Source organism: Rattus norvegicus, chromosome 10 (genome assembly GCF_021556685.1).
Source record: "Rattus norvegicus strain SHRSP/BbbUtx chromosome 10, alternate assembly SHRSP_T2T, whole genome shotgun sequence".
Taxonomy (NCBI): domain Eukaryota; kingdom Metazoa; phylum Chordata; class Mammalia; order Rodentia; family Muridae; genus Rattus; species Rattus norvegicus.
In genome coordinates this window covers 7,985,295-8,010,000 of record NC_141543.1, presented here as the reverse complement: position 1 = coordinate 8,010,000, position 24,706 = coordinate 7,985,295, and the positions used below count along the sequence as shown (strand labels likewise).

The window sequence follows — 24,706 nt, the reverse complement described above, 5'->3', positions numbered from 1 at the left end:
AGGGGTAGGGAACACAGGGGAGAACAACTGGGTAAGGGGAAAAAGTTAGAACAAAGAAAAATGATAAATATGTATGAAAATATCAGAACGAGCTGGGTGGTGATGGCACAAGCCTGCAATCCTAGCACTTGGAAGGAAGAAGCAGGTGAATCTCTTTGAGTTTGAAACTACAGAACTAGTTCTAGGACAGCCAAGGCTACAAAGAGAAACTGTCTCAAAAAAGAAGAGAAAAAAGGAAGAAAGGAAGGAAGGAAGGAAGGAAGGAAGGAAGGAAGGAAGGAAGGAGAGAAGGAAGGAAGGAAGGAAGGCAGGAAGGAAGGAGAGAAGGAAGGAAGGAAGGAGAGAAGGAAGGAAGGGGGAAGGGAAGGAGAAGGGGAAGGGAAGGAGAAGGGGAAGGGGAAGGAAGGGGAAGGAGAAGGGGAAGAGGAAGGGGAAGGAAGGGGAAGGGAAGGAGAAGGGAAAGAGGAAGGGGAAGGAAGGGGAAGGGGAAGAGGAAGGGGAAAGGAAGGGGAAGGGGAAGGGGAAGGGAAGGAAAGGAAAGGAGTCACAAAGTGTATGCACCTTGTGAGAGCAGGTACCTTTGGAGGTCAGGAGATGTTGGAACCCCTGGAAATGGAGTTACAGTCACCTGTGAGTGGCCATGGAGGTACTGGAAATGGAGTCCAAAGTGTTATTAACTGCTGAACCATCTCTTCAGCCTCTGTGGATGCTTACTTTTAAAAAGTAAGACAAAACAAAACCCAGGAGCTGTGGTAGTGTACGTTTGTGATCTAGGGACTTAGAAAGCTGATGTAAAAGGAGCCGGAAGAGTTCAAGGCCAATCTCTGCTAGACCTTATGAAACCTTGTCTCAAAATAACAAACCCAATTATTGAAATTGCTGAATGGGTAAAGTACTTGCTGCCATGCTTACTGACACAAGTTTGAGCCTCAGAATCCACACTGTGGATAGAGAGGATCAACTCCCATAACCTATCCTCTGACTTCCAAAAGCATGCTATGCACAACCACCACTAGAAACTTAAAACAACAACAACCCTCGTGTCTGTGAGGACATGAAGACATACTATAATTATTTATTCATAATACATCATAATCTCCAAGTTCAAAGGGCCTTGGCTTTAAAATCTGATATAGTTGCTGACAAGGTGTAAGTAGGTGTATTTAACCTATAAATTTATAAGCAAGCAGAGAAGAATGTAAAAAGGCAAAAGCGTGCAGCAGAGATACTCATCTGTAAAGATAAAAACAATATTAATAACATAAGATACCGAGCATCGGTCACCAACAATAGTACATGAAGAGACAAGAAAGGCACTATTGTACTTTGAGTGAGATGCCCCAATAATCTAGGGCATTTGAATATCTGGTCCCCAGTTGATAGCACTATTGGGGAACACAGTAGGAAGTATTAAAGTCTCCTGCCAACCCCACTTGACTCTCTGTTTCTTGTGGTCTAAGATGTAGACTTCCAGTTCCAGCTGCTGTATCTGCTGCCTCTGTCCCTGACATTATGGGTCCTAACCCTTGGGAACTGTAAGCCCCAAATAAGCCAAGTTGTCTTAGTCATGGTGTTTTATCACAGCAACAGAAGAGTAACTAACACAGCATCCAAATAACCATCAGAGATGCACAGAAACCAAGAAATGTAAGTCTAAATTAAAATTTTCTCCCCACTCCTAGAAATCAGATTCTAAAATCTATCACTTAGACATTAATGAATACTTCCTTCCAAATAAATAAATATACAGAGCAGGCAAGATTATTTCTAAGTTTCTGTTTATCTAGAATAACACACTTATTCTGGAACAGTGACGACGACAACAACAACAAAATACAATTCCTAGGTTGTGGATGTAACCCAGTGAGATTATTTATCCAATTGGGTCCAATGCCTAATACCACAAGAAAAAAAAAATCCTTAAAGAGCAACATACTGTCCCAAGTATAATACCTCTCTAAGATAAGCTTCTTTAAAGTGTTGCCAGGACTTGTCTATAGGCAATCAAATCAGAAAGATTAAAGGTATCTACTATCTTGAAGATACTGTTCAGTAGTAGAGCACTTACCTGGTATGAAAGGTCCCAACATCAATAACGAATAACGAAGGGATTTATTGTATTTGGCATTATTACTATTTCCAAAACTGTACTGCAATCATGAAGAATGAACACTGGCATGTTATCTCGGAAATAACAAAATGAGTACCAGATATAGCACACACCAAAAATCCTGCCAGTTAAGAGCTGCAAGAGTTCAAGGCCAGTCTAGGCTACTTGAAATTCTACCTCAAAGAAACCCAAACAAAGCAAAACAAAACCCCAAACAAACAAAAAAAAAAACAACTGAACAAAACCCCAAACAACAACAAACAAACAAATGAAAAACCACACTAAAATTTCTCAACAGATCAAGATGCTTGCCAACAAGACCTACTTGACAACCTGAGTTCTATTTACTTTTGCCCACCATGGTAGAAGAGAAAACCAATTCTCTCAAGTTTTCCTCTGACCTCTATTAGCATGTCATGGCACAAGTCCCCTGCTATCCCCCAACATAATTAAAAAACAAAACAAAACAAAAAAAAAAACAACTTCAAATATCATCATTTAAAAAGAAAAAAGGGGCTGGTGTTTAAGAGTACTTGCACTTGATTGATCTTGCACCCACATAGAACGATTCAATTGCCTATAATTCTAGCTCCAGGAGTCTGATGCCTTCTTCTAGTACCTGTTGTACACATGAGGTAAACACACACACACACACACACACACACACACACACACACACACACACTTTATTAAAGGTAAATAATAAGATTAATTCTGAGAAAGTATAAATTAAAGGCAAAAGTATAAATTAAAAATCTCTATTATATTTACAATTAAAGCAAACTCCAGAAAACCGTAATTGTGAACTAAACATTTTAATAACACATCTCTTTGTAAACCAGATTCGGTGGTACATGTTGTAGGAGCCTAATCTCAGTTCTATTCCTGGAAGTTACAGTGGAGGGAGACAACCAACTTCAGAGAGTTAACCACTGGCCTTCACACTTGTGTTGTGGCGCACCTGCACTTACTCTGTCACACATCTCACACACGCTATGATATACGTTAAAGCCCAAACAAAAACAATTTTTAAAACACACATCTTAAACACCCTCTTCCTTAAGTGGGGGTGGGGTGGGGAGGGGAACACCCTTATATAAGAAGGGGAGGGGGAGAGGATAGGGGTCTTATGGACAGGAAACAGGGAAAGGGACTAACATTTGAAATGTAAATAAATAAATATACAATAAAAAAATGAGAGAAATTGGGAAAAAAAAAACCCTCTTCTTTAAAACTCTTGACTGGCCATCTTCTTCATTTCTTTTTCATTTCTATACTATGTTTTACTTCTTCTTAAACAATGACCTATTTTAAAATGTACACCTATTAGTTCACTGTGATGTATATTCCTGTAATCTCAGTACAGGGAAAGTTAGGAAAATCTGAGTCTGAAGCCCTCTTGGACTACACTGCAAGATCTCAAAAGTAAAACAAACAAAACAAAGCAAAAATGTTGTCATTCATTATAGCATAACTAGTAAGAATGTACAAATCAAAATAGATTTCTACTTTAAGTAAAAACATTCAATGTAGGCTATAATTCATAATCCTAACTAGAACATCAAGCCTGGGCTGGGGCGGGGTGGTAAGGAGAACACCAAAAGCCCTGTCACTAACACCTCAGAAATCCAAAATAAATCAGAATCACCAAGGTCATACAAGTGCTTCTTTGTTGAGACAGGTTCTACGTAGACCTGGCCATCCTGGAACTCACTAAGTAGACCAGGCTAACCTTGAGCTCATGGAGATCCAACTGCCTCTGCCATCTGAGCGCTGGAATGCCCATGCCCAGACAAAGTCATACATTTTTAGAACTCCAACACAGCAAGTTCCATCCAATGGGTAATCATTTACTGCTGTACCTACCGTGTACCTGCATGCAAACTCCTCCCTTTCAATGAGAGCAAAACTGTCAGCCATCACGCTTACACAGAAGTCCCTCTACAATAAATCAAAGAGTGGACTCTGCCTCAGTACAAACAGAAACGAATTATTCAGATTATTTTCTTGTGATTAAAAGATTTATTATTTTTATTTATATGTATGTGTGTGAGGCTTCATGAATTTATGGGGATTATAAAGCATTAAGTACCTTGGGAAGCCAGAGGGTTTCAGTCACATACCCATGGAACTGGAGTTACAGGCAGTTGTGAGCCACATTACATGAATGCCGGGAGCCAAAACTAGGCCTTCGGCATGGGCAGTAAGCACTCAGCCACTAAGTCTTCTTTATAGCCCCTGTATCATGCTTTTTAAAGGAAAACATAGAACTTTGGGCGATCCTTTACAAGGATCAGGGATGTTCTAATCGTGCTGCATTTGTTCCTCTTTATATATGTCTAACAGTAAGATAATAACTTTTTTTTTCAAAATCAGACTCAAAAGAGACATGTTTAGTGTAGGGTAAGGACAATAAGAAAAAATGGGGGCACAGAGTGCTTCCCTAGTACTCACAAGTCCCCAGTACTATACAAAGTTAGGTGTGATGACGCATACCTGTAATCCTAGCACAAGGTGGTGCGGACAGACAGTGAATTCAGGGCAATCCTTGGCTACACAGTGATATCCCTTCTCAAAAACAAACAAAACAATGCAAACAAACAAACAAAAAAATCCAACAACAGTGGGTGGGCTTAGGTGAAAAACAGAATTGAAGTTGCCTCTTTCAGAGATTAAGTGGCTCTAATTAAACCAGACAGCACTCTTGCATTGGTGACTGAAATGGTCTAGCTCTGTATGGTAGCATACACACTGGGCTGTTGAGCACTAAGAATGTGGTTAGTAATATGGCTAGAATGCCAAGGGAATGAATTGTCTATTCTGCTTAATTTCAGTATATCTTGATTTAAGTTGGTAAATGTAACTAGTGGCTCCCTAACTGAACAGCAGCTCTGGGTTGTCAGTTAATGATTTCCAAGCAGAGGCAATTCCTCCCACCCCATCTGGAGCCATTTTTAATTGTCACAGCTGGGATGTACTGCTAGTGGACAGAGGCCAGGGTTTCGGTTAAACTTGGTGCATTGCAATGAACCTCCCACATAGAAGAATCAGTGGAAACAAATGTCAGCAGTTGAGAAGCTTGAGAAACTGTCTGGAGTTTGTTCAAGGGTGGAGCTAAAGCAAACAGAACAAACTGCAGCACACCTTGCTTAAATAAAACACCTGAGAAGAATGACATTTTTCATTCAACATGAAAAGGTTTAAAGCAGCAAGACATTACTGAAAAGTGCATGCAGTGAATAACTGATATGGTCCCTCGTGGCCCCAATAAGTACATCCTGTGCTAGAAGTAACTTGAATATTAACATAATATTAAAACTATTATCCGAGATCTTTTGTTTTTTCTTTTTTAATTTATATGTACATGTACATGTGTATGTATGCCATGCTTATGCAACTACTTTCTGAAACCAGAAGATGTCAGAGCCCCTGAAGCTGGAGTTACAGGTGATTAGAAGCCACCTTGGATCCTCTGAAGGAGCAGTAGAGACTCCTAATCACCAAGTCATCTCTCCAGTCCAGAACCCTGTTTCTAACATGCTGAACATAAGATGCTAAAGGATACCTAGCCACTTAAAACTTTCTTTCGGATTTACTTTATATGTTATGGGTGTTCTGCCTGCATGTTTATGTGTACCACATCCATGCTTGGGCCTGGGGAGGTCAGAAGAGGATGCTGGATCCCATGGAGCCGGATGTAAACAGTTGTGAGCCACAAAGTGTTGGGAATTGAACTTAGGTCCTTTGGAAGAGCAAGCAACAAGTGTTCTTAACCATTAAATTCAGCCACCTTACCCACTTTTTGGGGGAGGAAGGGAAGCAGATTTACTTACAAAGAGCTATTCTCAGAGAAAAGGTGACCTCGGTTCTTCCTAGTCCCTCTCTTTCTAGTTTCCTGTCCTTTCCCTTGGCCTATCTGATATGGAGATACTACTGTGAAAGAAAACCAAAGTAAGGCAAGAAAAGTGATTGTCCTTCTTATTTACAAGTTTGCATATTACCTCAAGAAAAAGCGGGGTAGAGTTATGGTTTGATCAAGGGAATGTATGGAGTGATATCACATCACATCCAGGAGCAGCAGACCCCACCCTCCTAATGCTGCTATCCTTTAATACACTTCCTCATGGTGTGGTGACCCCCCAACCACAAAACTACTTCATTGCTACTTCATAACTAAAATTTTGCTACTGTGATAAATAATAATGTAAATATCTGATATGTACGATATCTGATATATGACTCCTGTAGGGTAACAACCAACTGGTTGAGAACTGCTGTCCTAGAGGAAGAGATATTGAAGTTTCAGAGGATAAATATCAAATAATACTGTGGTTTCTGTGGTTTTATAAAGTATGCAGGGTCAGATAAAGCGGAATCATTTAGAGCTACTCAAAAAACTCTCGATTTTATACTAGAAACATAGAATCTATCCCAAATTAGCCTAATCCTCAAAGAAACTGGAACAATAGACATAATTTAATGTTTCACTTCAAACTATTTCTCAGAACACAAAGTCATTTGAATTCATAATACATCAAAGCCTTTTCTGTCCAGTTAGCATTAACTGAAATTACTCACTATATTTAAAGTTTTCTAATTACTTCATGGAATATAAAAATAAGAGCCCTAACTTTTTTTTTTAAAGCAGTGTTTCTCTGTGTAGCCCTGACTGTCCCTCCCTCTGTAGACAAAATTGACCTTGAACTCAAAAGTTTGCCTGCCTCTGCCTTCCCAAATCCTGGGATTAAATTTGTGGGCCACCACCTGTCTGAGCCCTAGCTTTTAAAACAAAAGCTACATTTATAATTTTCACATTGGCCTAAGGCAGCAACTTTCAGCCCACATATTCTGAACTCCTCAAAGTTCAATGCAATTAAAGTTCCATCCTTAAGCATGCTAGAGTTTCAGTACCTCCTCAGATTTTCTTTGGAGGGTTTAAAATATTTTATCATCACTTAATATACAGAAAGAATGCCATCTACAGTAGAGTTCCTACCCACTTTCAGTTTTCAGATATTCTCAAAGGAAAGGTCATCTCGTTCTTTCAGGTTTCTAATGGAATGACTTAAAGCCTTATTAAGAAATGTGAAACAGGATATTTTCAGCATCATATTCAACTACTGGAGTTACACACATAATCTCAACCAGTTTTCTCAACTTCTTAATTGCTGATAGTTCCCTCATGTGTAGAATGGTCCTGTGCAACAGAGAATATTCAACAGTATGCTTGGGTTCCCAGCAGTACCGCCCTTGAATTCCTAGTACTCTAGGTTAAAACATCCCCAGAAATTGCTAAATGTCCCTGGGGAACAAACCTAACCCAGAGTTGAGAATTGCCAATCCAAGTAAAGCTCATGGTACCAAAGAGTAGACACTATGCTAGTCAGTCAGAAGAATCAAGAAAAAGAAAAAAGAAAAAAACCATCTTTTTCTCTGATTGCTTTCCACCCAATTTATACTAAATAGCTGAGGAGCAAGAGATGCCACTGTGTGCACATGAAGACATCTGGCTTAATTTCTACAATTACTGCTTTCGACTCTCCAGTGACAAGTGAACAAATTACTACAGCAGCTGCTTCTCTGAGAAAAGTTATTCCAAGCCAGGCATGATGGTGCAGTCCCCTAAAACCAGCAGTTTGGGAGGCAAAGGCAGAAGGATCACTTTAAGTTTGGGTCACCCTACTCTATATAGATACAGACTAGCCAGGGTTACAAAACCCAGGGAGGCGGGTGGAACAAGAAGAGATTGAAGAAGGGGGCAAGGTTGGTGGGAAGGATGAAAGCAAGGATTGATTTCAGTTGTGGGGAAAACTAGGATTTTACATCAGACTGGATAAGCAGAATTTCAAGAAGGGACAAAGAGAAAAGACTGGCACTGAAAGCACGGTCCATGAAGAAACCCAAGGACCTGTTTGTTCTCAATTGCCAGCCCTTGGGTGGGAACAATTAGTCTATTTTAACATGCCCGAGTAGGCAGCCAGGTCCATCAAGTTGCTGTTGCCCTAAGGGTTGAACAGGGGTAGACACTGGTTACTATGGAGTTGGAGTTGACCTAAAGGCCTCTGGTGATTCTGAGAAAGAGGAATCCAAAACGTTGTGAGACCAGCGGGGACCACCTCCTCCTCCAAATAAACTCACCAGTTCTGGATCCTAGGGCTTCTAGCCTGGGTTTGCAAGCTACAGCACCGGAATCACGTGGGAAAACTTGTTAAACTCAACAAACTGAGCTCCCGCCCATCCCAGTTTCAGTTCCGAGGCTGCAAAACCAAGTCCACAGGTGATTCCTATGCCCACCAAAGTTCACAATTTGTCTAACTTGGAAAGCAACTGTGACATCTGGGGCTTTGCAGTGGCCTCCGCGACAACTCGGACTTTTCCCCGTGCGCTTCTGGGGTCCACACCTATAGCTCCTGTCACCCTACAGGACCAGCGCGGGTTCAGGCCCGGCTCCACGCCGACCCTCGGGAAGCCAAGGCCGGTTCCGACAGCACCGGACCCACCTCCCCCTCAGCCACCGGGACCCGTGACGTGGCCCGGCCCAGGCAGGACGCCCTCCACCAGCGAGATTCCTTAGTCCCACGGGGAAACCAGTCACCCCGGTAGCGGAGACCTGGGACCACAGCGCCGTCCGATCCCTCCGTACCGACCTTCTCCAGGGACGCGTCCATAGCTGAGGCGTTTGGTGTTGGTCCCGCGGTGCCGGGAACTACTTCCGCCTCCCGCGGCCCACAGCGACTTCCACGCTGGCAGCGCTGACGTCCCCGGCGCCCGCAGCCGGCCGGGCGGAGAGGAGGAGGAGCTGCCCCGCAGCGCGGCCAGCAGGGATCCTGCGGCTTGCTGAAGGCGGGGCGAGACCTGTCGGGTGGGCGGGGTCTCCTGGGGCGGGGCCTCTTCCAGGCTTCCGTACTCGGACGTCACGCTGGCCGGTCCTAACTCTACCACGCGGGGGAAACCCAGTCTAAAAAGCGGTCCAAACTCAACTTTGCTATAAGCCTGTGGTGACCATCACAATGAGATATCCACCAGGTAAAATAGTATCGACTCAGCTGCACGTCTGGAGCCAGGCTTTCAAATCCTTGGCCGTCAACACCTGTCAGAAACGGAGTAGTTAATTTACCTCAGCAGCCTGAGGCCAGCGCCCACTTGCGCATGCGCGGGATGGTGGCTGCCTCGCGCTCTAGGATTTTTATGTTGTTGTTGTTGGATTGGGAGATAGGCTGGGTTCTTAAGTGGCTGCTCTTTGGAAGGGATGCTGGTCAGAGCTGAATGTTTTTCTGTCAGCTCTTCCCTCAAAAGTCCAGATGAATTTGAGGCCTCTGGTCTGGCGTCGTCCCTCATGTCACAATGATGGCTTGTCGGGGGATGGGTAATAATGATAATAATAGGTCTGTTGCCTTTCTATTTTATATCACAGTCTTTTGATATGGAATCATTATTATCCGTGTTAGGTTTAGTTCCTTGCAGCCCGACAGTACACCGCCTTATCTCCGCTTTATTCCCGCTAGGTGGGGGTGGTGGGTTTTTTAGTGAGAGCCTGCAGGATTTGTTTCCTATCTTCGCTCATCTACTGATGGGTAGCTGAAATGGGATCTACCACCATTGCGGTCAGTGAAACTTCCTGGACAGAAGACTGATGATGCTAAAAACTACAAAGCTATTCCTGCCCTCTCCTGTTTCTTACGCAGCATCGTCCCCCAAGCTTGGGTCGGGTTGTCAGTGAAATAATTATCTGCGAGAGGTCTCTACTTTGCATTTGGATAAATGGCCTGCTTATGTTAATAATAGCAAAGAAATCATGTGTGCTACTTTAGAGTAGGAAAATCAATGATTCTCTAGTGAATGGGGGGGGGGAATGATGAAATGGTGCCCCTCAAAGACTGAAAAATTGAATGTGTTCCTGCTTGAACAAAACAACGTGTTATGAAATTTTCCAAACCTTTAGAAAGGACAAAAGAATTGCAGTGAACAATCATGTGCCCATTAGCTAGGTTAGTTGCCATTTTCTTATATTTGTTTCTATCACTTATGTATTCAGATAACTGTCAATCAATATGGATAGTTACATTACAACTCTGAACACTTCAATATTATTGAAGACTTTTTGTTTTTGTTTTTGTTTTTTTGTTTTAGGCAGAGGTACAAGAAATGCCCCCTCCCCTACCTCATGAGTTGGAGGCTAGTCTAGAATACATGCTGTATTCCAAACCATTTTGGTTTGGTGACTTCAAACAAAACAGAGTTAAGGTGCTTGATGGTAATGGTGGTTGCCACTAAGTCTGATGGATAGGGAGAACCAACTCCTACACTCACAAATATCTTTTTTAAACAAATAGCAAAATAAAAACAAGCAAACAACAATGCACAGGCTGTAGAGATGGCTTAAGAGATAAAGACCTCTACCACTAAGCCTGGCCTTGAGTTTGATCCCCGAGACTCACAGTGGAAAGAGTACCAACTCTGGCTTTGTCCTCTGGCCTCTGCACATGGACAGTGGCACACATGCACACACACACAAGAGCACACAAAGTAAAAATGTAATAGATTTTTTTAAAGAAGCTCATAAATGTAACGTTACCTCTAAGTAGTTAAAAAATAGATTCAAACCGAGCCTGGTGGCACAGCCTTTAATCCTAGCATTTAGGAGGCAGAGGCAGGTGGAGCTCTGTGAGTTCGAGGCTAGTCTGGTCTACACAGAGAAACAACCAACATCCTACCTCTACCCCCCAAATACACTCAACCTCTACAGACATATAGCTTGTATATGGTGAAATGTTTACATCACTAGTATTATTGAGATAGGGTCTCAGTATGTATCCCTGGCTGTCCTGCTATTCATTTGTAGACCAAACTGCCTTGAACTAGAAGCAATCCTCATTTCCCAAGTGCTGGGGTTATAGGTGTGAGCTATCACACTGAATTAAGAATTTTCTTGAGGGTTGGAGAAGTGGCTTAGCAGTTAAGAGCAGGGTTCAACTCCTAACACCCACATGGCAGCTCACAACTTTCATAATCTTAAGTCCTAATGGAATCCAGTGCCGCCTTCTGGCCTCCACTGTGCATGCAGGCAAAACACCCATACGCATAAAAATAATACATAAAATGTTAAAAAGAGATTTTTCTTGAAGAGTAAACCAGAAGGAAGCAAAGAACTTGAAGGTGATCGAGAGCAGTGACAAACCCTGTAGTGTTTCGGAGGTCTCTTAGATACCCTTGACCAACAACTCAAAATGTTTCCCTTTCCCTTCTTGACACTGGGATTTCTTTAAACAATTTATGGCATTATCACCTCATGTGCAGACACTCTTTCTGGAAATATGTGTGTGATTATACACACATTTTAAAGTAAGCTTTAAAAATAGTATGATTTCTAGGCTGGAGAGATGGTTCAGTGGTTAAGAGCACTGACTGCTGTTCCAAAGGTCCTGAGTTCAAAATCCCAGCAACCAACTGCATGGTGGCTCTGTAATGAGATCTGATGCCCTCTTCTGGTGTGTCTGAAGACAGTTACAGTGTACTTTTATATAATAAATAAATAAATTTTTTAAAAAATAATGATTTCCTATGACTTTTTCAACATCTTTCAAAGATGAAAATTTTATATTTTTGAAGAAATTAAGGAAGATACTAGAAGATGGAAAGGTCTCTTAGGCTCATGGATTAATATTGTAAAAATTACCATCTTTCCAAAAGCAATTTACAGAGTCAATGTAATACCAATAAAAATGACAGAAGTGGAAAGAAAAACATCATAAAGCTCATATGCAGTATAGAAGGCCCTGGAACAGAGTTGGAGTTTTACTAAGTTATATCAGGTTATATTATAGAGCTACCATTCTAATTTGCTTTCTGTTGCTATAACAAAGACCATCATCAAATGCAATTTGAGGAGGAAAATATTTATTTAATCCTACATTTTATAGGCCAGACAGGAATCTGTATGCTCTTGTTCACCATGGCTTGCTCAACCTACTTTTTTATACCATCCACGACCACCTGCTCATGACTGACATTGCTCATAATGGAGTAGGTCCTCAATCAATAATTTTTAAAAATGCTTTACAGGGTTAGAAAGATGGCTCAGCAGTTAAGAGCACTTGTTCTGTCAGAGGACCTGTGTTGAATTTTCAGCACCCACATGGCAACTCACAATTATTTATAACGCCAGTTACTTGGGATCCAACACCCTCTTCTGGCCTCTTAGACACCAGGTAAGCATGTGCTACACAAATATATATGCAGGCAAAGCACTCACACACATAAAAATACATCTAAAAAAGAAAAAAAACCAAAACATAGTGCAGGCTTGTCTACAGATAGTCAGTTGAAAGTGAGGTAACCCAATCACAATGAAAAAAAAAACAAAAAACATGGTATGCACTTACAGATATTATCCCCAAAGCTTGGGATGCCCAAGATACAGTTCACAAACCACATGAAGCTCAAGAAGAAGGAAGACCAAAGTGTGGATGCTTTAGACCTTCTTAGAAGGGGGAACAAAAATACTCACAGGAGGAAATACGGAGACAAGGTATAGAGCTGAGACTGTCCCACATGGGGATGCATCCCATATACAGTCACCAAACCCAGACAATATTGCTGATGCCAAGAAGTGCATGCTGTCAGGAGCCTGATATAGGTGTCTGCTAAGAGGCTCTGCCAGAACATGACAAATATAGAGGCAGATGTTCATAGCCAACCATTGAACTGAGAATAGGGTCCCCAATGGAGGAGTTAGAGAAAGGACTGAAGTAGCTGAATGGGTTTGCAACCCCATAAGAACAACACAATATCAACCAACCAGAATCCCCTGAGCTCCCAGGGACTAAATCACCATCTCAAGAGAACACAGGGATGGACCTATGGCTTCATCCAAATATATAGCAGAGGATGACCTTCTCAGGCATCAATGGGAGGAGAGGCCCTTGGTCCTGTGAAGGTTTGATGTCCCAGTGTAAGGGAATATCAAGGCGGGGAGGTGGGAGGCAGTGGGTGAGTGGGTGAGGGAGGACTCTCCTAGAAGCAGGGAGTGATGGGATAGTGGGTTTCTGTAGGAAAAACTGGGAAATTGTATAACATTTAAAATACAATTTTAAAAAAATGTTAACAAGCAGTGACTTTTTGAGAGCTTTTGGTGTCACTTCTAGGAATTTGGCATTTGTCACTGGGCTTGGACAAGGAAGCAGGCTTAGATAATAACAGTGACCATGGGGCTTGGCTTACTATTTTGCTTAATTATTACCTTTGGAGATCCTTTTGCTTATTACTTTACTTAATCACTATCTTATGTGATCTTGTTTACTACTTCACTTGATTACTTTGTCTTTAAGAACTGGCCATGTTTTTTGGATATACCTAGAATGTATGAAAGCAGGCTAGAGAGAAATAAAGCTGCTTCAGCCTCAGTACGGGATAGAGTCGTGTTATAATTTTGTTTAATTGCTTTTCTTCTTTTTCAGTCCTCATTCCTTCACTTGAGACCCTGTTGATTGACTGAGCTGGCTTGGTTAGTGACTGATTGATGCTGCTTTGTCAGATGTGATGTCCTTACTTGAGCAGATTAGTACATCTCCTGCTGTATGATATGGAGCTATTGATCTAGCAAATGCTTTCTCTGGGTACCTTTTCACAAGGAAGATGAAGCAATTTGCCTACAGCTGGCAAATCCAGCAATATACTTTTAGAGTTTTACCTCAAGAGTTTATTAACCCTCAAGCCCTGTGTCATAATTTAGTTCAAAGGTATCTTGATCATCCATCTCTTCCAAAAAAGATCATACTGGCCCACTCCTTGGATGACATCATGCCGATCTGACTAAGTAAGCAGGAGGTAGCAACCACTTTCAACTTGTTGGAAAGGCATATGTGCATCAGAGGATAGGAAAACAAACAAAATTCAAGGGGCTTATTTGGATTATGGAGACAACATATACCTCATTTGAGTGTGTTATGCTGACCATATACCAAGTGACTTGGAAAAATGCTAGCTTTGTGTGGTGTCAGGAACAGGAGAAGGCTCTCCAAAAGGTTCAGGCTGCTCAACCATTTGGACCATATCATTCTTCAGCAGATTGGGATCACTGAGATGTCCAGTGTCATAGACTGAACTGCTACCAGATCCTTGACTTTTCTGTCAGGATAGCCATTGCTGGACTACTCAGACAACAGGAATCCAGTCTATTAAATTGTATGTGTGTGTGTGGGTTGGTGTGTGTGTTCATTCTATCAGTTCTCTTCCCTTAAAGAATCCCTAATACATAAAGGAAGCATTCTGTGCAATGAAGAGGAAGTCCACAGAATGAGAGAAACTCTTTGCCAGCACTACATACAATAGAGAATTAATATCCAGAATATACAAAGAACTAAGAAACCAAAGAATAAAAAAAAGAAGAAGAAGAAATGGCTCAATTAAAAAATAGACTATAGCTGGGTGTAGTGGCACATGCCTGTGATCCCAGCACTTGTCTGTGAATCAGAGGTCAGACTGATCTACAGAACGTGTTTCAGGGCAGTCAGGATTACACAAAGAGAAACACTATCTTGAAAAACAACAAAGAAACAAACAACAAAAAGGGTTATGTATCTGAAGAGAGAATTTTCAAAAGAAGAAATAAAAATGGCTAAAAATATCTTTAGCTCCATATCAAACCAGATACACTCAAGCTAATAGAAGAAAAACATCTCGAACACATGGGCACTGGAGAAAACTTCCTGAACAAAACACCAATGGCTTATGCTCTAAGATCAAGAATCAACAAATGGGATCTCATAAAACTACAAAGCTTCTGTAAGGCAAAGGACACTGTTGTTAAGACAAAATGGCAACCAACAGATTGGGAAAAGATCTTTACCAATCCTACAATGATAGAGGGCTCATATCCAAAATATACAAAGAACTCATGAAGTTAGACTACAGGGAGACAAATAACCCTATTAAAAAAATGGGGTTCACAGCTGAGGAATGCCGAATGGCTGAGAAGCACCTAAAGATGTGTTCAACATCTTTAGTCATAAGGGAAATGCATATCAAAACAATCCTGAGATTCCACCTCACAAGAGTCAGAATGGCTAAGATCAAAAACTTAGGTGACACCAGATGCTGGCGAGGATGTGGAGAAAGATGAACACTCCTCCATTTTTGGTGGGATTGCAGACTGGTACAACCATTCTGGAAATCAGTCTGGAGGTTCCTCAGAAAATTAGACATTGAACTACCTGAGGACCCAGCTATACCTCTCTTGGGCATATACCCAAAAGATGCCCTAACATATAACAAAGACACATGCTCCACTATGTTCATAGCAGCCTTATTTATAATAGCCAGAAGCTGGAAAAAACCCAGATGCCCCTCAACAGAAGAATGGATACAGAAAATGTGGTACATGTACACAATGGAATACTACTCAGCTATGAAAAACAATGACTTTATGAAATTCATAGGCAAACGGATGGAACTGGAAAATATCATCCTGACTGAGGTAACCCAATCACAGAAAAACACACATGGTATGCACTCATTTATAAGTGGATGTTAGCCCAAATGCTCAAATTACCCTAGATGCACAGAATACGTGAAACTCAAGAAGGATGACCAAAATACGAATGCGTCACTCCTTCTTTAAAAGGGGAACAAGAATACCCTTGGGAGGGGATAGGGAGGCAAAGTTTAGAGCAGAGGCCGAATGTAGAGAGCGGCGCGGCGAAACAAAGATGGCGCCAACATCCAGCCTTGTCTGGATATAAACGACTTACTGCGCATGTGCAGGCTTGTCTCCTTGCTAGGGCTCCCTCTAGTGGTGAACAGCGGTATTGCACATGTGCGGTTTATGCACCAGGTGTTAGTTGACCGTTAATATGCTAATGAGGGGCGGTACCATGCTAATGGGGTGATTCATTCTCCGCCAATCCCTGGAGGACAAGTAGTGGGGTGATAGTGGGGTGATCCATGCCCCACCAATCCCTGAGAGATAATTAGCATACTGTTGTGTATATAAGGCGAGCGACTTTGCTGCTCGGGGTCCCTGTTCAAGAGAGCTGTAACACTAAGAAAAGCTGTAACACTGAGAAGAGCTGTAACACTAAGAAGAGCTGTAACACAGTAAAGGCTTGCTCGCAGAAGAATTCTGTTGCCGCGCGTCGTTCTTGCTGGCGGGACATTGGGCGCGAGACAGCCGAAGGAACGCCCATTCAGAGCCTGACCCACATGTGGCCCATACATATACAGCCACCCAATTAGACAAGATGGATGAAGCAAAGAAGTGCAGGCTGACAGGAACCAGATGTAGAGCTCTCCTGAGAGATACAGCCAGAATACAGCAAATACAGAGGCGAATACCAGCAGCAAACCACTAAAATGAGAACGGGACTCCGGTTGAAGGAATCAGAAAAAGGACTGGAAGAGCTTGAACGGGCTTGAGACCCTATATGAACAACAATGCCAAACAACCAGAGCTTCCAGGGACTAAGCCACTACCCAAAGACTATACATGGACCGACCCTGGGCTCCAACTGTATAGGTAGTAATGAATAGCCTTGTAAGAGTACCAGAGGAAGGGGAAGCCTTGTTCCTGCCAAGACTGAACCCCCAGTGAGCATGATTGTTGGGAGGGGGTCGATAATGGGTGGAGGATGGGGAGGGGAACTCCCATATTTAAGGGGAGGGAGAGAGGTTAGGGGGATGTTTGCCAGGAAACCAGGAAAGGGAATAACAATTGAAATGTAAATAAGAAATACCCAAGTTAATAAAGGTGGAGGGAAAAAAATGGGCAAATGGTTCTCATAAAACTGTAAGGCAAAGGACACTGTCATTTAGGACAAAATCACAACCAACAGTTTGGGAAAAGATCTTTACCAATCCTACATCTGATAGAGTGCTAATATCCAAAATATACAAAGAACTCAAGAAGTTAGACTCCAGAGAGCCAAATAACCCTATTTAAAATATGAGGTACAGAGCTAAATAAAGAATTCTCAGCTGAGGAATATTGAATGACTGAGAAGCATCTAAAGCATCCTTAGTCATAAGGGAAATGCAAATCAAAACAACCCCGAGATTCCACCTCACAGCAGTCAGTATGGCTAAGGTCAAAAACTCAAGTGACAAAAGATGCTGGTGAGGATGTGGAGAAAGGGAACACTCCTCCATTCCAAACTGGTACAACCACTCTGGAAATCAGTCTGGAGTTTCCTCAGAAAATTAGACATTGCACTATCTGAGGACCCAGCTGCACCTCTTCTTGGCATATACCCACAAGATACTCCAACATACAACAAAGAATCATGCTCTATTATGTTTATATCAGTCTTATTTATAATAGCCAGAAGCTGGAAAGCACCCAGTTGTCTTTCAACAGAGGAATGGATATAAAAAATATGGCACATCTACACAATGGAGTACTACTCAGTTATCAAAAACAATGACTTCATGAAATTCATAGGCAAATGGAGTGAACTAGAAAATATCATCCTGAGTGAGGTAATCCAATCACAGAAAGCCACACAAGGTATGCACTCACCAATTAGTGGATATTAGCCCAAAAGCTCAAATAACCCAAGATACATTCCACAGACTACACGAAGCTCAAGAAGAAGGATGACCAAAGTGCAGATGCTTCACTCCTTCTTAAATGGGGGAACAAAAATATTCATAGGAGGTGATATTAGGGCAAAGTTTGGAGCAGAGATTGAAGGAACGGCCATTCCTAGCCAGTCCCACATGTGGCCCATTTATATACAGTTACCAAGACTAGATAAGATTGATGAAGCTAAGAAGTGCATGTTGACAGGAACAGGATGTCTCCTGAAAGACACAGCCAGAGTATATCAAATACAGAAGCATATGCTAGCAGCAAACCACTGAACTGAAAACAGGACCCCCATTGGAGGAATTAGAGAAAGGATTGAAAGAACTGAAGGTTCTTGCAACCCCAGAAGAACAACAATGGCAATCAACCAGAGCTCCCAGGGACTAAACCAAAACCCACAGACTATGCATGGACTAACCCATGGCTCCAACTGCATATGTAGCAGACGATGGCTTTTTGGGGCGTTGTAAGACCCCCGAGGTGGTCTTAGTTCAGGAACACAACCCAGAACACAGCTTGATGAAGAGATTGATACAATGGCAAAAGGTTTACTGATCCATGTAGTTGGGGTTGCTCATCCATGCAGGGAGAGGCAATCCCGAACTCAAAAAAAGCACATTATCTTTTATACTCTACAGAGGGCAGACCTCAGTAACAGGGCTAGCTGGCTTATTCTCATTGGTGGAACACAAGACAAAGAATCGTGTCAGGCATTGGTTAGCCTGCTTAAGGGGCTGTTCTTGACTTAGTCAATTTCTTCATCCAGCTCTGTACCTGACCTTGGAAAGTCACTGGGAAAGGGCTAAGTTGCAGTCTCTTAGAAGGGTGGAGGAACTGGGTGTTCGGGCAGGGTCAGGATGACATCTTGTGGTTGTTCCTGGGATTTACCACAGGGAAGGGTAGGGAGTTTTTCTGAGAACAGTTATTATTTTGGCTGATCTTAGCCTGGTTATTCTGACTCAACATCTTGACCACCAAAACTTTGTCATATCATTAGGCAACCTGATGTCAGATGTATTTCTCAGAACCTTGTTTGTTTTTTGTTTTTTTTTTTTTTTTGGTTCTTTTTTTCGGAGCTGGGGACAGAACCCAGGGCCTTGCGCTTCCTAGGTAAGCACTCTACCACTGAGCTAAATCCCCAGCCCCCAGAACCTTGTTTTTTACAGCGTTGTTTTTCACATCTATGAAACTTTACTTCTTCAGGAGCACCAATGGAAGGAGAAGCCCTTGCTCCTGCCAAGGTTGGACCCCCAGTGTAGGGGAATGTAGGAGGGTCGGGGAGGCAGGTGCATGGCGCGGGTAACACCCTTATAGAAGAAGAGGTGGTGGATGGGATAGGGGGCTATGTCCAGGAAATCCGGAAAGAGAATAACATTTAAAATGTAAATTAAACAATCCAATAAAAAAAGAAAAGAAGAAAGAGAAAACAAATTCAAAGTCTCTCAATCACAGACTCCTATAAAATCAAAAATATGTTAAATCATTTCTAATTTAAAGAGGGAAAAACCAGGGCACAGTCACAATTGAACAGAACAAAATCACACTCCCATAGTATAACTAATTTAATATCCAGTATCTGGAATTCAGTCAGCATCATCTGGGCTGCTCCAAGGTGCCCTGGTCACTTCTTTAGCTCCACCCTCTGCAGTACACACAATCTATGTTCTGAACTTGGGCAGGTTCCATTCTGGCTGCTACTGTTCTTGGTGGTCTTCCCCTAGTACTGGCATCTCCAAATGCTGGGGTCTTCTGCCTCAACTGGGTTGCACTTTCACAGATAGTCTCTCTTGGGCTCTCTTCATCATGTAAAACCTCAACTTTTTCCCCTAACCCCTTCAATCTTGGGGCTTCCACTGCTATTCTTCCTATTCCTTCACCATTGCCTTCTCCTGGGTTCTTAGAATGCCAAACCTCAGAGTTCTTCATGGCCCCTTCATACCTTCAAACCCAATTACATCTGGTAGACTTACATATGATCAAGTTTGGTTGCCAGCACAAGGTACAACCTTGGCCACTCTGAACATAGCTTGCATGTGCTGACTCCAACACCTCAATGACGATGACCTCTTCTTTTTTTTTAAACGTTTTTAAAGATATTTATTTATTATCTATCATATACAAGCACACTGTAAGCTGTCTTCAGACACACCAGAAAAGGGTGATTCCCATTACAGATGGTTGTGAGCCACTATGTGGTTGCTGGGATTTGAACTCAGGATCTCTGGGAGAGCAGTCTGTGCTCTTAACCACTGAGCCATCTCTCCAGCCCCTGGAGATAACCTTTTGATTAGAGATGGAAACCATATCCACTTCTCCTCCCCACACTTGAACTAGTGCAGGCCCTGTGCATGCTGCCAGTCTCTGTGAGTTCATACGTGTGTCAGTCCTGTTGTATCTGGAGGACACTGTTTCATTGGAGTCATTTGTGACCTCTGGTACTTCAAATCTCCTCCTCTGCATAGGTCCCTGAGCACTGAGGGGAGGGCTTGGTAAAAACATACTGTTTAGGACTGAGTACTGCAATATTTCTCACTCTTTGTACATTTCCAAATGTAGGTCACTGAGCTAGCTACCATTTATTTCACGTGGATCTGGATTTTCAATCCAGTCTGTTATTGTATGTCTTTTTATTGGAAAATTGATCCATTAACATCGAGAGTTATCAGTGTTTATTGATTCCTGTTATTTTGTTGTTATGGTTTGTTTTTCTTTGTCCCTCTATTGATTATTGTTGTGAGATCATCTTGTAAGACTGAAATTTCCTTCTAGTGCCTTCTGTAGAGCTGGATTGGTAGACATATTTTGCTTACATTTGGTTTTATTGTGAAACGTGATTCTTTCTTTGTCAGCAGGGATTGATAGTTTTGCTTGGTGTGGTAGGCTGGTCTGGCATCTGGCAGCTGTCAGAGTTTGTAGAACATCTGTCCTGACTCTTGTGCCTTTCAGGCTCTCCACTGACATGACGATGACCTCTTCTTAATGATAGCTGATTATTCAGCCCCAGATGATCAGCATCTATTGTCTCTATTAAAGCCTAGGTAAAATATTAGGCCTAGATGGCATGTCAAGTTCTAGGTAAACTGTCAAGGCCTAGATAACTATTACCTATATAGCCTGCCATTTTGTGCTATTACTAATATTGTAAAGAAACTTTCTCATATGTTGTCTAGGAAAATTTCTCATGCCCAAGTTGATTAAATATTCTGTTATGTCTTGTGTCCTTGGAACCCAATCACAATAGAAATCAATAGAACTGCTTTGTATAGTGACCCACAATAATCTTAGACCCAAACCAACCATCTAGCACACTTCCTGCACCTGTGAATAAGCTTTTATGGTATTTGCTTTTATAAGCTGTCCCTGGGATGGACCCCAACATGAGAAAGACACTTACTTGCACTAACATAAGAAACTATTTGAAATAGGACTTTCCTTTTAAGTAGGGGTTGAGTAAATACGTTCCCAAGACCTCCCTGGTAACTGACATCCTGGTTGGCAAGTTAAGATATGAATGTTAAGCAAGGTAAGTCCCTTGTCATAGCTGAATACCCCAACCAATGTGAGTTGGATAAGTACACAACAAAGACATGTTTCTAAGGAAATTCTGTATACTTAGATCCTGATAGGTAGAATAATTTAGCACACATGTTTATAGATTTTAGGCTTACAAAGTTCTATTGGCTCTTGATTTAATGTCACAGTTCAGCTCCTAAGTCTGAACCATGGCCCTGATCAATCAGTCCTGGGGCATGTGCTCAATAAATTAGCCCTGTCTGATTGAGATTGGTGTTTTTGTGGTTTGTAAGGTGACTCCTGGACCCTAACAGACCCAAAGAAACGAAGGTTTTACCTTAGCAGTTCTGGTTGCTTGCTAATCACAGCTGACTCTTTAGTTCCAGCTGACCAGAAAACACAGATTTCTTCACACAAATGGTCCAGTAGAGTCTTTGCTTGCTTCTGAACTCCACAAACTAGGCCTCCATCATCTGCACGGCTTTCAACACTCATCTAAGCTCCTACAGAACAGTTTGCTGAGCTCTCAACACTTGATGGCGCTTCTAGCCCAATGTTCCAAAGTCTTTAAACAACCTTCCCCAAAGCAACATGGTCAGGTCTGTCATAGATTACTCCAATCCTGGTGCCAATGTGTCTTAGTTTGGGTTACTATTGCTATGATGAAACATCAAAAAATTAGTAAGCACATCTGAACTCAGTTCTAATCTGTATGTGCTGTACATATTGAGAAATAGGAAGTGCAATTTCAGATCAAACAATGAGTTTCTATTGAGATCAGAGAAGACACACGAAAGCAGGGATATAGTGGGCTGAATAAAGACATCTTAATCCTCAGGACCTGAGAGTTTGTTATCTCCACTAAAAAAAAAAGTTTATTGTTTGTTTATTTATTCCTGGAGACAGAGTTTTATGTAGCCCAGGCTAGTCTTGAAACTTTTATACAACCAAGAATAACTTTGAATTTTCTTTTCTTTTTCTTTTTCTTTTCTTTCTTTCTTTTTTTTTTTTTTTTGAGACAGTTTCTTTGTGTAGCCTCAACTATCCTGGAACTAGCTCTGTAGACCAGGCTGGCCTCAAACTTACAGAGATCTGCCTACCTCTGCCTCCTGAGTGCTGAGATTAAAGGTGTGTCCTAACACTACCAGCTAACCTTGGCTTTCTATTCCCCCTGCTTTTACCTCCCTGGTGCTGAAATTCCCAAGTGTTAATATTACCAGCTCTGGGAATGGAACTTGAAAGCAACAAATTTGCTTTACATCATTTAATTATTATTTGTAAATTGTTACAGCAAGATCAGAAAATCGTAATCAGAGAAAGGGTATGTCCTGGCTAGTTTTTTTGTCAACTTGACACAAGCTAGTGTCATCTAAAAGGATTTCTCAGCTTGACTGAGAAAATGCCTCCATAAGATGGGGCTATAGGCAAGCTTGCAAGGCATTTTCTTAGTGATTGATAGGGGAGGGCCCAGTCCATCGTGGGTTGGGCCATTTCTGAGCTGGTGGTCCTGTGTTCTATAAGAAAGCAAGATGAGCAAGCCATGAGAAGCCAGTAAGCACCACCCGTCAATGGCCTCTGCATCAGCTCCAGGTTTCCAGTCCTGGCTTCCTTCAGTGCTGGACTACAGTGGAACTATAAGTCCAATAAACCTTTCTTTTGCAACTTGCTTTTTGGTCCTGGTGTTTCATCACAGCAATAAAGATCTTAACTAAGACAGGGTATAATTAATAAACAGATATTTTGTTGAGTTAGAAGCTTGCCTAGCTAGGAAAAATTTGTCAGTTTCACTTGGGATCAGTGGCAGAGCAATTAGTCCCCTAGAAACTGGTATGTGGGCAGCATGGAAAGTCAAAGTGAGAGGAAAACCTACTCCATCTTGGGACCAGCCTCCATCTTAAGAGGACCTATAGCTGAACCGAAGTACTAGGAAGAATACCATGGCTTGTCCTTGGCCCATACCCCAGGGTTACTTCCTAGTTACTTTCTAGCAACTGTCAATCAAAGATTAGTCTGCTTGTTTCAGATGTACTTTTTTTTTTTACAGATTTATTGTACAAACTTATTTATTTATTTATATGAGTATGCTGTAGCTGTCTTCAGACACACCAGACGAGGGCATGTGGTTGCTGGGATTTGCACTCAGGACCTCTGAAAGAGCAGTCAGTGCTCTTAACCACTGAGCCCTCAGATATACTTTTAAACTGTGATTGTTCATGGTTTTGCTTCAGAGCACTTACCTGTCGGCTTACAATAGTCATTCAATTGGATGCTTGCCAGACTGGAAACCCCTTTGCTTGATTGCCATTTTCTATAAAACCTTGTCCCTCTGAGAGCTCAGAGTTGCTTCACCAGCCTGTCCTGCAGCATCAGGGTCAGTGGTGAGTAAGCCCAAGCTCCAGCTTATAATAAAGAGACCCTAGTGCGATTGCATCGGAATCTACTCCTTGCTGGTCTTTTGGGGTTCACGAAACAGGCACAGCAAAAGCGCACAGGCACTGGCCGAATCCCAGAGACTGGAGAGGAAGGATATATTAGTGTGTGTACACTGTGATAATAATATTACAGACTAGGGGCAATAGAAACACATTTTTTTAACAATTCAGGAAGGTCAGGCCAGTTCTATTCTGACTCCTCTTTCTTCAGCCTATAGATGCAGATTGCTACCCTCTTCTTCTCCCTCACCCTGCAGTTTTCCTCTCCCCAATGTCCTCCTTCCTTTTTAATTTTTACTCCCTGCCTCTCTGTGTCTGTGCCTTGTTTCTGTGTGAATATTTGTATATAAGAGCACATGGCATGTAGGAAGGTCATAGGACACTTTGTAGGAGTCTGCCACATGTATTCTCGAGACTGAAGTCATGTCCTTGCTGCCCCTCAGTTTGGTTTATAAAATCAGAGTCTTTATAGTCCAGGCTTGCCTCAGATTCACTGAATAGTTGGGAATAATCTTGACCCCTTGACTGTTTTTTTTTTTTTTTTGGATGTAATAAGCAAAGGCGAGGTTTATTACGGAGATCTATTACGAGGATCTCTGGGTTGACACGTATCCTGCGCAGGAGACAGAGGTGTCGACCGATCCCTTGACTGTTACATCTCCATCTCCACTTAGAAATACAAGCAAGGACACCACAAGCAGTCCAAGTAGCTAGTTAACTTCTTATAATGTCCTCACCCCTAGTTTCTCTTGTACGTGAATCTGCCATGGTATCTCTTCCTGCATCTGTTTCCTCTCATAAAGGAACCATACAGACTGTATTGCCTAACTCAGGACCTCAATTTAACTGAATCATTTCTTTAAGGTCTCCAAATACAGTCACATTCTGAAGAACCAAAATTAGGGCCTCAATGTATAAATTATGATAGGAGACAATTCAGCTTATGAAAAATAACATTATTAGCAACAATCCTTGAAAGAACTGGTCTATGGTTCAGGTTGGAAACCTAAGGAAAACACTACAGCAGCCCAGGTTTGGTTGTTGGATGAGAGAAAGTGACTTACCGTATCA

At 41.9% G+C, this 24,706-nt stretch overlaps 2 protein-coding genes and 1 long non-coding RNA gene across 9 annotated transcripts in view; 2 read left to right on the top strand and 1 right to left on the bottom strand.

The window, feature by feature from the left end:
* Pdxdc1 (pyridoxal-dependent decarboxylase domain containing 1) overlaps positions 1-8,955 on the bottom strand; it is an 88,169-nt gene extending 79,214 nt beyond the window's left edge. For 3 of the 6 annotated variants that reach the window (XR_015630718.1, XM_087572654.1, XM_087572655.1), the window contains exon 1: positions 8,758-8,955. Coding sequence is in view for 5 of the 6 variants with exons in the window: in XM_087572654.1 (XP_087428780.1) it covers positions 8,758-8,778 (21 nt within the window). In the remaining variant the exon portion in view is untranslated. Of the gene's footprint in view, positions 1-8,610 lie in introns of all 6 variants that reach the window. The other 3 variants (XM_087572652.1, XM_087572653.1, NM_001134961.1) reach the window with 2 other exon arrangements.
* Positions 8,956-9,009: 54 nt separating this feature from the next.
* The window catches only part of Mpv17l (MPV17 mitochondrial inner membrane protein like), a 36,844-nt gene continuing 21,147 nt past the window's right edge, over positions 9,010-24,706 (top strand). The window contains exon 1 of one of the 2 annotated variants that reach the window (XM_087569218.1): positions 9,010-9,136. In XM_087569218.1, the coding sequence (XP_087425344.1) occupies positions 9,121-9,136 (16 nt within the window). In that variant the 5' untranslated portion in view covers positions 9,010-9,120. The remainder of the gene's footprint in view (positions 9,137-24,706) is intronic. The other variant, NM_001402079.1, reaches the window with a different exon arrangement.
* LOC148002741 (uncharacterized) lies at positions 12,173-14,309 on the top strand. Its single transcript, XR_015631402.1, has 2 exons — positions 12,173-12,318; positions 13,567-14,309. It is a non-coding gene; the product is annotated as an uncharacterized LOC148002741 (long non-coding RNA).